Source organism: Pseudogymnoascus destructans (genome assembly GCF_001641265.1).
Source record: "Pseudogymnoascus destructans isolate 20631-21 unplaced genomic scaffold scaffold_38, whole genome shotgun sequence".
NCBI lineage: Eukaryota > Fungi > Ascomycota > Leotiomycetes > Thelebolales > Thelebolaceae > Pseudogymnoascus > Pseudogymnoascus destructans.
The window spans coordinates 47,657-59,099 of record NW_020167557.1 but is presented as its reverse complement, the minus strand read 5'-3'; the positions used below and the strand labels follow the sequence as shown (position 1 = coordinate 59,099).

General features: G+C 49.8%; 6 protein-coding genes across 6 annotated transcripts; 3 read left to right on the top strand and 3 right to left on the bottom strand.

The window, feature by feature from the left end:
- The first annotated feature begins 11 nt into the window (after positions 1–11).
- Positions 12–2,143, top strand: VC83_09224 (uncharacterized protein). The gene is made up of 3 exons (XM_024472669.1): positions 12–336; positions 388–587; positions 638–2,143. The coding sequence occupies exons 1-3, from the start codon at positions 96–98 to the stop codon at positions 2,117–2,119; spliced, it is 1,923 nt and encodes a 640-aa protein (XP_024319745.1). The 5' UTR covers positions 12–95; the 3' UTR covers positions 2,120–2,143.
- A 184-nt stretch (positions 2,144–2,327) lies between these two features.
- VC83_09223 (uncharacterized protein) lies at positions 2,328–3,521 on the bottom strand (the record flags this gene model as incomplete). The annotated part of the gene is made up of 1 exon (XM_024472668.1): positions 2,328–3,521. The coding sequence occupies one exon, from the start codon at positions 3,519–3,521 to the stop codon at positions 2,328–2,330; it is 1,194 nt and encodes a 397-aa protein (XP_024319748.1).
- A 32-nt stretch (positions 3,522–3,553) lies between these two features.
- VC83_09222 (uncharacterized protein) lies at positions 3,554–3,799 on the top strand (the record flags this gene model as incomplete). Its single annotated transcript, XM_024472667.1, has 2 exons — positions 3,554–3,559; positions 3,614–3,799. The coding sequence occupies 2 exons, from the start codon at positions 3,554–3,556 to the stop codon at positions 3,797–3,799; spliced, it is 192 nt and encodes a 63-aa protein (XP_024319747.1).
- A 2,303-nt stretch (positions 3,800–6,102) lies between these two features.
- Positions 6,103–7,760, bottom strand: VC83_09221 (uncharacterized protein; the record flags this gene model as incomplete). Its single annotated transcript, XM_024472666.1, has 5 exons — positions 6,103–6,321; positions 6,542–6,682; positions 6,845–7,255; positions 7,306–7,467; positions 7,689–7,760. The coding sequence occupies 5 exons, from the start codon at positions 7,758–7,760 to the stop codon at positions 6,103–6,105; spliced, it is 1,005 nt and encodes a 334-aa protein (XP_024319750.1).
- Positions 7,761–8,059: 299 nt separating this feature from the next.
- On the bottom strand, positions 8,060–11,068 carry PDC1 (Pyruvate decarboxylase). Its single transcript, XM_024472665.1, has 3 exons — positions 9,852–11,068; positions 9,074–9,793; positions 8,060–9,019 (listed from the first exon to the last, which is right to left on the bottom strand). Exons 1-3 carry the CDS (start codon positions 10,048–10,050, stop codon positions 8,205–8,207), a joined length of 1,734 nt encoding a protein of 577 aa, XP_024319749.1. The 5' UTR covers positions 10,051–11,068; the 3' UTR covers positions 8,060–8,204.
- VC83_09219 (uncharacterized protein) lies at positions 10,791–11,438 on the top strand (the record flags this gene model as incomplete). Its single annotated transcript, XM_024472664.1, has 2 exons — positions 10,791–10,937; positions 10,979–11,438. 2 exons carry the CDS (start codon positions 10,791–10,793, stop codon positions 11,273–11,275), a joined length of 444 nt encoding a protein of 147 aa, XP_024319768.1. The 3' UTR covers positions 11,276–11,438.
- Positions 11,439–11,443: the final 5 nt, after the last annotated feature.

The window sequence follows — 11,443 nt, the reverse complement described above, 5'->3', positions numbered from 1 at the left end:
TTACTGACAATATTATTTCACATGACATCGCCTCCTCCAGTTCGCCTCAACTGCAAACTATTACAGGCAGGCAAGCGTGTTCTTCTAATTAAGTCATGGACGGGCAAAAAGATGATTTGAAATGGTTCGGGGAAGGCTTTGATGGGTTTCCAAAAAGGCTTCCGGATGACTCTGTGGAATATACTCTTTTCATCATCAACACATCATTGGCACAAAAAGAAGTACTTGCTCGCCTCGAACTTGTTCGAAAGGAAGCAACGAAGCTGACAGGGGCTCTATTGAAAGATTATATATGGCAACGAGATGACTTCAACTTGAAGCTGGAGCAATCGTCTGGTGAGAAACTTGTTTAATGGTTTACCCCGCCACAATTACTAACTTTCCAAGGATTAATGCACCTTCGCGGTCTGACAAATTATGGAGATTCGGTCGAGGACGAGTGGTTGATTGTGTACATTCTCCGGGAACTCACCAAGCTGTTTTCAGACTTATGGGTCAAAGTTGTTGATACGGATGGAGAATTCCTACTCATCGAGGCTGCAAACGCGCTTCCTCGTTGGCTCAATCCAGAGATTGCAGATAATAGGGCATGTGATGTTTTATTTCGGTTTTCACAACAATTCTAATTAATCTCTAGGTGTGGATTAATAACCAAAAATTACGGATCATTCCTCTCACAGCCGCCACCACAGCGTCGGCCAACGCCAAAACCAGCCCTGTCTCGAGGCCTCTGACACTTCAAGAAGCCCTTGACGTAATAAAGGACTCGCCAAATGTTATTATAAACTCGCCTCCCGTGGAAACAGAAGCCTTTTTCCGTTTACGGAACTACCCAGCCCAAATTTCCAACTCGATGCACTCCGCGCTCACAAGGATACCTCGGAAACTAGCCTTCATCATTCACAATTGCCCTGCGGCTGTTGCACCCGCAGTTGAGGCGTTTTATTTGAGAGACCCAATAGGCCTAAAGCCCCTTGATGGTCCTTCTTCGGGCCTGGTATTCCCACCAGACGATCTGGTTACTGTGAGCGTAAAGTTTACAAAGGTCCTCTATGCTCAACTAAAGTCACAGCAATTTGAAGTTCCACGAGCATGGAAGCCAATATTCTCAGAGAACGAAACAAAAGCCAAGTCTGATCCAGCAAAGTCGGCGGACTTGCCAAGGTTAGAACTAGGGATGAAGATTACCTCTGGTTTCGAAATGTTGGTTACTGATAGCATTAAGCGCGACCACCGCTCTGTTCGCGAAATGCAAATATTGATAGAAGATCTTTCCCAAGGAGAATATTTACCAACGGATGCCGAAATCAAAGGCTGGGCAAACAGCATGAAAGAGGACGATGAAAGTTGGCTGGATATCAACTTTGAGGATTTTGAGAAGGAATTGCAGGGTAATAAAGGCGTGAGAAGCGGCACTGTACCTGAAGGGTCTGCTGGGCCAAGTGCGCCCTCTGGGTTTGGAGACGCGAAAACTCAGGAGGACTTGAAGAAGATGGTGCAGCGCTTCGAGTCATTTCTGAACGACGATAATGCCGGAGTAGATGGGGCCGAGATGGATGAGATGGATTTTGACGACGATGATGATGAGGATGATTCGGACGAAGACGAAAACGAAGATGGAGATAAGGATGTTTCCTTTGATCCCAACGAGTTTGCAAGACTGGTGAGGGAGATGATGGGGGTGCCTGCGGCTGATCTGGGGGACAGTACGAATGCGGCAAAAGGGAAATTGCAGCGGCAGTCAAATACCAAGGATGATTTCGACTCCGATGATGAAGAAGAGGAGGACGAGGCTGAAGAGATTAGGAAGGTTATGAAGAGAATTGGCGCCGAGCTACGGGAAGCTGGTGCACTGGAACTCGATCATAAACCAAGGGAAACTGCAGCACTGCAGGGCGAAGCTTCGGGGGGATCGAAAGGCAAAGACCTACTTGGAAAACAGGACTGGGAGGATGAGAGCGATGAAGAAGTCGACATCGACTTCAATCTGGCCAAGAATCTGCTGGAGAGTTTCAAGAGCCAGGCTGGGATGGCTGGGCCCGGCGGCAATATCATGGGTATGATGGGGATGAAACTTCCTCGTGATGAGGACGATTCACTGGCCGGCCAGTCGCGATAAGTAGTTAATTCCAAATATGATCCAATCTATGTACGCCCCCTCCTCTAGCTTTTATGCTCCTCTAGCTTTTATGCTCCTCTAGCTTTTATGCTCCTCTAGCTTTTATGCTCCTCTAGCTTTTATGCTCCTCTAGCTTTTATGCTCCTCTTTATGCTCCTCTAGCTTTTATGGGTATATAATGCCTCCGCTCTTCTCAATACCCAATATGTTACTCCCCGTCGCTCTCCACCTTCAGTTTCTTCACCATAGTCATATCAGCAGCCGCCATAGACCTATTTCGTTTCGGTGTCTGATTGCCTTCCATGTCGACCGTTTCCAACTCCGTAAGTACACCAGTCAGCCTCTTCCTTGCGTCCATTTCGAATCTGCTGCTTTCGTTTCGTGGGCGGTAGTATTCGATCACTATATCTATGATGGCTCTGTAGCATCGATATAACATCATCCGTGTGTTGGCGCCTTCCGGGTCTTCTATTAAATCTTCGTCGGCCTCCCCTTTCCACCCAGCTGAGAAACTCTCGGTCGGGTTTTCAAAGCAACTCGACATCAACGGATCGCCAAAGACGCCCCGACTCCAATGTCGTAGCCCAGTGACTCGCACCGAGTCTTCCGGCGATAACGGCCCTTCTTCCAACCTCCTTTCCACCAAAACAACCGCATCATCCCCCGCATCGGGTAGTGTTAACCTTGGTATCGTCACTGCTTCGAGTCGCCAAGACAGTCGAGAGAATTGTCGTCTAATGATTTCGTATGGCAGCAAGACGGACATATCCTCTCCATCTCGAAGAATGCTTTCTGCGAGTGCGTCGAAGGCAAGAGACCAAGTTTCTGCTCCTCCAGCGCCTGCACCAGAAGATGCATCCTGTGCGGGGGGATCCCTGCATACTTTAAGCACAGGGCCGAAGGTACCTGTCGGCGATGTTTTTAACGCCAAGTCCCTCACCAATTTCCCGATTTGGTTGTCGACGTGACGCCGTTCCGACACTGTGAGGTAGATGGATTGGGATGATAATGATGATCCTGATACTTGCTCGAAGATGGTATACGGATAGCCCATCTCTTTGGTGTTGGAAGAATGTTTTAGCATCTTAGGTATCAACGAGGACAGCAATGGACCACTTGAGCCTTCCTCTTCAGGCGGTGATTTTATGGTAGTGCCAGCTGGCGTTTTGCTCAAGTACTGTATTAAGTTTGCCTCACATAACATCAGTGCCTGCTCGTTTCGAAGCAGACGCACTGCTAATGACGGCTGAAGAGACAGGAGAAGCTGCCGAGAGCCAGATATATTCAGGGTATAAAGGCGGGTAATATGTGTTGACGGGATCTCATGGACGGACTCGAGGGTAGCATCTGGTACAATTTGCCCTACAACGCCTTTGAGGCGGAGTATCGGCAGCGTATACATCGCTGATAGTCGAGGGCCGGCTTTTGAAGAATATGTCGGTAAGAAACTCGACCTTCATGCGGGAGCACAATAGTTGACGGTATACAAACCAGTATCAGCATGACAGCATGGAGACTCCATATTATACGGAGAATAATAACGTCGAGATGAATAGTTCAAGGGTTGTGTTGACAAGGGCAGCTTCAGCCAAATATGAGAGTAATATCTCTCTCCCTGCCTCCGACAAGGCCGACGGCCATCAGGTGCGTGAGCGGTATCAGCGAGATGCTGAATCCTAAATGGTGCCATCAAGCGAAGAGCCACTGCAAATCCTACAAAATAAGAAAGCGCTTCAAATGTGGCTGTATCGTCGGGCCCGGCGCTCTTCGCTCTTTCGGGAGATTCGAGACGAAAGTACGAGCAGGTACGCCAGACATACCCCGAGAAGATCGTCCACGCGGCAGCAAGCGGGGAGCGTTTGATCCAGATGAGAAAGGGTCCATTGAATGAATTTCCACAATAGCTCCGGTCTTTTGCTGTGTAGACGAATAGAAACCCTCCTTTACGATGTTGAAGGCAGGCTAGGGAAACGCGGATATGCAGTGAGATGCTACGCACATTATCACAACAGCAATTTGAGCCCAGCTACAAGTGGGAGCAAGCCACATAAAAGAGAGCTCGCCTCGCTTATACTCATTTTGGGGAGAATCAGATCCCGTCGCGGCAGAATGAACATGGGATATCCTCGGCAGCGTGTCATGGCCTCGCTAGCCGTGTTGTCCTATTCGTGGGTTTGGGCCCATCCAGCCATGAGCGCCATTTGGGCCTGGGTGTGCTTCAGTCTGGTAAGGGCTTATTTTTCGTAATTTGCCTACCCACCTCGTACCTCATGACGTAAGGATTAGCGAAGGTGGAGGAGTTGGAGGATCTGAGAAAGCGGGTAAACAGTCTAAAAACGAATATCCACTTTCATATGCTTCTTTTGCATCCAGCAAGTGCGCAAGTTAGCTTCTACTAGAGAAGTTTTGGAGTTGAGAAGCAGATAGAAGCACATGTAAAATTCCGCCACACCCTCTATCGAAAGTTGCTTCGATTTTAGAGAAAGCCAAGATATAACGAACGCCGTGTCGTAAGGCTCGTGGCAACTGGAGGGGCTGTAGCAATTCGCGAGGCCGGCCAGTCGTCAGCGATGCAACTCTGGATTATCTCAAATATAATTCCGTGTTTTATGTCTCATCCACCAGGCAAATCCTGCACGCTGATCAATGCAGGAATCCATCACTGCAAGCGAGCACTGGCAACGGCAGATGGCGTTACTCGTTAGCCTGTCCCTTTCCATTCTCATACGCACACGATTGTGGTTTGAGGTTCCAAGACGCGAAATTTCTCTTCGTGGAGTATATCCGACCCGAGAGTGGTGCCATGTTGACCCAGCCGGAGCTAGGTAGCGGAGACTAGTTAAGTTCGCATCGCCCGCCTCTTGAAACAAGACGAATTGCTTGGCGGCTGTGTGGAGAGATGACGGGGATGGGGCATTTCTTCCATATCAGACGCTCGGGAATAGCGAAGCATGCATCAAGAAGCATGGGAGAAGATAAGCGAGGTTATTCTAGAAGCACGTTGCTGTTGCCTGCTTCCAACGTGCTCTGTTGTCTGTATGGCGCCGCGTTCATCTTCTGACCTCAGCAGCATTTTCCGTCCCATCATGGACCCCACCCATCGGCTCGGCTGGTAGCTTGGTGGCGGCAAGAAATACGGGCTGACAACCCGTATATGCTACATCCGGAATTCCCTCTGGCGCATCACTGGGCTTCATGAGAGTGCTGGGGACGAAGCTCCGTTCATATAAGCTCATCACACGTTACAAGCCTCGTCAAAATTGCCGCAAAGCGGTTAGCTCAGTTGACACTTCCCGGTCGCCATTCGATTCGGGGATTGTAAGCGAATGGATACACTTTGGATGGACTTGAATATCAGTTTTTTTATCTTCGGTGTCTGATCCACGCTCACCGCCAGTTTAGAGGATTTAACAACTCGCGTACACTGGTGCCCAGACAGCCAGTTCCCGAAACTGCATATAGAGTCTCAAACGGCTATGGCGGAACTGACAGTGCATCATCCACCGTCGCGCTTCGACCGCATTATCAGATGCGCTACAATGCGTAGCCTTGCTTAGACGAGGAAGGACCCGGAACAACTCGCATTCCACACCAAATATGGCCCAGCTGCTGGGGTGCGACAATCTAAAGCGATCGACGTGCGTTGGGGTCTGCATCCTTGGCCTGCATCAACTGAGGGTGCTACTTTAGTTGCCGACGGACCGAAGCGTTCATGTTTTGGGCATGGAAATAGAGACTGCATCTTGAAACGGACCTATCTTCGTAGCCTAGCTTCGCTGATTGCAATAGGCGAGCAGGGTTCGACACCGGCTGCCCGCGACAACGGGAGCAGCACGGGCTCGAATCGCTATCGCAATCGCTTGCGGGGTTTGATTTGAATTTCACTGTGGAATTGAGAACTAAGTGAGGGGTGCATTTCAGTTATATACTGCTCCATTGTATGCATGAGTACAGGGTCAATATAGCTAGAGGGACACTGCTTCCTACGGTGCCGCCGCCGTCGGCTCTGCAACAGTGTTTTCATCGGGCACGTGTGTCTCGTCTTTCGTTGCCAGATCTGGCGCCGTAAGTTCCGCTGCAGGGACCCCCTCTGTTACAGGTGCCGCCGGCCCCGGTTTGGGAGTGGGCAAGTAAATTTCGTTGAGGTTGTAGCGCTTAAGTGCCTCCCAATCGCTTCCCACGACACTCATGCCACAAACATTCTGTAATTCAAAAGTTAGTTCTGTGGTTGACCCCTTCAAACTGGTAGGAATGCCGAGACCAAATCATAGCGTGTGCATACAGCTGTGGAGCTAAAGTATGGACCCTGAGGGCATCGCATCGCGTAGCTCTCACATCGTGTAACCGAGCTGCCAAACGGAGTGCGCGAAGCTAGGGATGAGATCTGCGGACTGGTATGCCGGCAGTGGGGGATGCACTTACTTGGTATAGTTCGACCAATATAACCTTGTCTGGGTTAGTGAGCGAGACTTTGTGGGACTTATCGATGAGATTTGCGATAGTGTTGATTACAACATCACGCTTTAAGAGGCTGTGGTTGCGGATTGTTGGTCGGATCGCATACTGTGATGTGTCAGTATAGATGTCTCTCCCAGAGTGCATATGATTTGAGCACGTGTGCCTGCATCCATCGCTATAGACTCAGAATTTGACCATGATTGCCTCGAAGGAGCCACTCCAACACGCACGTCTAGAACCACGAAAGCTGAATTAAAAAAGACTTACCGAGCAGAAATCTTGGGCATCACACTCGCCCGCTTTCCCTTCCGTCCCGTCTCCATCCACTAGCCGAAAATGTTTCTGTAAGACCTCCCTAGCCAGTGCCTCCAGGTCGGTCTGCGTCGCTCGCCCCATACGTGTCATTGGCGTCAGCCTGTTCAGGAATCTGTGTGTCCTTCCAGTGGGGTTACTCGCTGCCTCCTCGCATATCCGATGGACGAAGTCGACGGGCTCAATTGCAGGCTGTAGCTTGAAGAACAGCACACACTGCACATCCAGGAAGACGGGCTGGAACATCTTTGGCGCATCCTTCGTCGCCGCCATGCCGCTGATCTCTTTCCGAATGGAGGCTTCGATATCCTCATCTTCATCATCATCTTCTTTCACAGGTGAAATATTGTAGAACTTCTCGGCAGACTGGATAGGTGGTCAGTTATGCCACGCCAATTCGTGCCGCGTGACTTTACATGTTCAAAGAGGCTCTTCAATTCCTCCGTAGCTTTCCCTTCTTTGCTTTTCATGCAGGTAGCCCAGATTCCCGCATCGCCAGGCTCAATCTTCCCACCGCCCCGTGGAGTGTTGGCTTTGCTCTTTTGGTGTGGCGTTTGCCATTTTCCACCTGACCCGCCCTGCGATCATGTCAGTATACTCATGAGATTGTGTGCCGTGGCGTGGGATACAGTGCCGAATTCCGCAGAGATAGACATGAACCGAGCCACAATTGCATATTATCCTGACGCTGTTCGACTTGGGCGACGTGCATCGTCGTCCCAATATTGACCAAACACCGACCAAACGCCGCCCAAATGAACCAACGAGAATTGGACAACGAACGAAAATCAGAACATACCTTGCTTCTCTTGCCTTGCTTATCATCTCTGCTATCTCCCGGCCCTGACTTCCGCTTATTCGTGTCAGCCATTTTGTGATTGTTAAAATGTGGCGATGTCGGTGGAAGTCAGGTGCTTCCCCCATCACGCTTTCGGAATATATAAACAAGCGAATTTTTTTGTGACGACGTCAGTGCTTAATGTTAGGTTGGAAGGAGCGAAATATTTTAATAACCACACTTTATCGTGTCATTTACGATGTATTTATCTTGGGTTTGCATTTGGTTCTAGTATGATAATTAAATTGTAATGGTTTTAAAGCTGTTTTCCCTTCAAATGCGAAAGAATAGGCACATTTTATATTATCGTGTTTGTTTCTTATTTATTTAACCTCAATTATTTCCTAACAATTTATCCCATATTCCGAACATTTCATAACTCAAGTATCAATTAGCTATACTACTTAAGATCACTTATATTTTACGTTACAGGTTACTTTGGACCTTTAATACCCCACTGTTTCCCATACTTCAAACTTAGCTCGCATTCGTTTTCGCACTGGCCTCCGCTATCATCTTCAGAGCCCCTGGAGCATCTTCCTTCGGGATAAAGAGTTCCACCAGCTGCAAAACATTCGCAGACTTGAACTCCTTAGTATCAAACAGATCCCTAACCTCCTTCTGAGTCTTAACCTGGTACGTCCTCGCTCCCTTGGCAGCACCGCCGAAGGCATCAATAAGGGACTTGTGCTTCCAGGTCGCGATATCGTTGTACTCAGCATCCATTCCATGGATGAACCGTTCGATGGTGTATCCATCGTTGCAAAGAATGAAGATGATTGGCTTGAGATCTAGCCGGAGCATGGTGCTCACTTCCTGTGCCGTGAGCTGGAAACTGCCATCGCCGACAAAGAGGATCGTTCTCCTCTTTCCACCTGCGTCTACCGCAGCAAGAGCTGCTCCCTGGCAAGCGCCGACGGACCACCCAATGCTACCCCAAAGCACCTGGCTTAGTGCCGTGACGCCTGGAGGGAACCTCGTCTCCCAAATACCAAAATTGGAAGTACCAGTCTCCGTCACGACGATGTCGTTTTCCTCGAAGAATTCTCCGACGGTAGGCCATAGCATAGCCTGTGTGATAATCTCGGATCTGCCACTATTCTCGGCGACTCTGTTCTTCGGCACAGGGACTGGGATTGCGCTTCTGGTAAGCTTCGTTGTGTCGATACTTTTGGCGAGATTGCGCAGGAGACCTCTCATGCTCACTCCGGGGTACTCGGAGTAGCGAACTTTGGTGAATGTGCTGTGGAGGTCAATCGTGTTCAGCTGTGACGTCTTGTACGAGAAGCCACCTGTGGATAGTTAGTTCGAAGGGCTCGTGTAGGTGATATTTATGGGCAACTTACCTGTGTTGAAATCGCTCTTGATAGCACCGATATTTAAGACTAAGTCAGAAGCGTCTACGCGCTTTCTGACTTCGGGCAAGCTCCCTTCGCCTGCATACACACCACCGTAGTTGGGATGGCTTTCATTGATAGCACTCTTTCCCATGGGTGCTACGAATACGGGCAAACCGCTCTTCTCGATGAAATCATGCGTTTCCTTCAACACTCTGTGGCGGATTGCGCAAGAGTCCACCAATATAATTGGCTCCTTAGCGGCATAGAGGTATTTGAAGATTACATCAAGCACGTATTTCTCCTTTTCAGGGTCATTCTCGGGGAATGATAGATCAATTGGCGTCTGCAACCTTTTGCCTTCGACCTTCTTTTGCACCATATCTGTCGGGAGTGCAATGTAGACAGGTCGACTCTGCACCCAGCATTCCCTCAAAGCGTTGTCAATGAGCGACGCGGCATCATCTGCGTGGGTTAATTTGGCCATGGCACAGGAGATCTCCTTGCTCATATCGGAGAAGACGTTGAAGTTTCCATTGCCGAGGGTATGATGCAAGAGAATCCCATTTTTCTGAGACGTTGTCGAAGGGGTGCCGACGATGTGCACAACTGGGACTTGCTCAGAGTACGATCCAGCTATTCCGTTTATCGCCGAGAGCTCTCCGACTCCGAATGTTGTGACGATGGCAGCGATTCCCTTGACACGCGCATACCCGTCAGCTGCATATGCTGTAATATGATCTATTAGTATTTATAGAATGGGTTAGGGAAGCTACACAACACGCACCGGCATTAAGTTCGTTGCAGTTCCCAGCCCATTTGAGACCAGCCTTGGGGATATAGTCCAATGCGACCAAATTGAAATCTCCTGGAACTCCATGAATTGAATCACAGCCGATCTGCTTAAGGCGAGTAAATAGATACTCGGCAATATCGACGGGTTTGTGCAGGTCCGCCGTCCGGATATCCTCGGGTTTTGAAGACATGGTTGACTGTTACGAGAATTTGCTTGAGAATAGTTTGGCTTTGTCTTGGGTTTTCACTGGAGACAAAGAGATATTATTTCAACTATGAATCCAGATTATGTGTGGAAAGAAGAATTGAAGAATCGTAAGTGTTTTGGCAAGTGCCACCCCACCTTGGTGGTTATCGATGAAGTCATCGACCGGCAGTTGGCGCATCCTGCAAGAAACTACCTAAATCCGTCATGATACCTGTATCAAGCCAGTAGCTGATACTGCAGGTCTTTACTTACATATCAGACAAGCATGAAAATGCCTGAATCCGAATGTCTTAGGACGTGTGATGGAAGTTAGGTTTCTGTGGCTGGCCGGTGGCTCATGGGATATAGTAAAACAATAAATAAAGGGCAAAAACTCGATATACCCAGTAAACTGGTAAGAAAACTCCATCTACCCAGTCGGCCGCTAACCCTCCTTTGGAAAGGTTAACGAGCCAATGAGAGGCGTACTCTCATTTGAGAGTAGGTGCTCTCATATGGCCTTTTTGAAGCAATTGAGCTGGCAATATACCAGCTCAATTGCACGGTAAGTCGGGGGTCAATTGAGACCCCCAAACCTCCTCCCCCTTCCCTTCCTCCCCTCCACCACAGAACCCCGCTGACACCTCCCAGGCTCCCTCCCTCCTCCGACCCCCTCGAAACACCCCTCGGAAGCCCTCGCGCGAGGCACAAACTCCCCCGCCTCCCCCGCCCCTGCCTCCTACGATGGCCTCGCTAGCCGAACTCGCTGCCCCTGTCGACGGTAGCGAGTTCCTCGACTTGGACGCTTGGTCCCGCCCCCTGGACGGCTGGGCCGTCAAGGAGAAGTTCTCTTGGCGGCTCCAGAGGAGGGACAAAGACGGGGCAACCGCCGTTTGTCCCGAGGAGGGCTGTGCCTGGCGTGTCCGAGCCAGCCCCGACGACGAGCAATGGAATCCCCCGCGGCCGACCGCGAAAAGAGAGGGTTCGGAGGGAGGATGCCCGGCGTCCTCGAGGACGCCGGGCTCGCCGGGATCATGGAGGACTTCTGCCGTTTGGGGCAGTCGTTGCCGCCGTGCCGGACTTGGTCCGCACACGCTGCGGCACCTGCGGCGAGCCTGGGCATAATGCCAGGACTTGCCGCAGGCCTCATAATTGACCCGTTCTCATATGAGAACAGGGGGGTTTACGGGGGGGTTTACAGCCCGTTCTCATACGTGGGGAGTTTCTAGATTGGGCTTGGGCGGGTCACGTGGGATGGAACTGGGTATATAGAATTTATTTATTGTTTTTACTGGGTACTCTCAAATAAACTCCAGTACCACAACGGCGCGTTTATATATAAATATGATTAATATGTAACACAAATAAACAAATAAATATCATATATCTGGGGACGA

Bases quoted from the DNA above. Each gene is read 5' to 3' on its own strand.
- PDC1 (XM_024472665.1), bottom strand. From the start codon at position 10,050: ATGTCTTCAAAACCCGAGGATATCCGGACGGCGGACCTGCACAAACCC. The intron at 9,794-9,851 runs GTGCGTGTTGTG...ATCATATTACAG, and splicing joins CTGCAACGAACTTAATGCCG to CATATGCAGCTGACGGGTAT. The intron at 9,020-9,073 runs GTAAGTTGCCCA...AACTATCCACAG, and splicing joins CAAGAGCGATTTCAACACAG to GTGGCTTCTCGTACAAGACG.
- VC83_09224 (XM_024472669.1), top strand. From the start codon at position 96: ATGGACGGGCAAAAAGATGATTTGAAATGGTTCGGGGAAGGCTTTGAT. The intron at 337-387 runs GTGAGAAACTTG...TAACTTTCCAAG, and splicing joins GAAGCTGGAGCAATCGTCTG to GATTAATGCACCTTCGCGGT. The intron at 588-637 runs GCATGTGATGTT...ATTAATCTCTAG, and splicing joins CAGAGATTGCAGATAATAGG to GTGTGGATTAATAACCAAAA.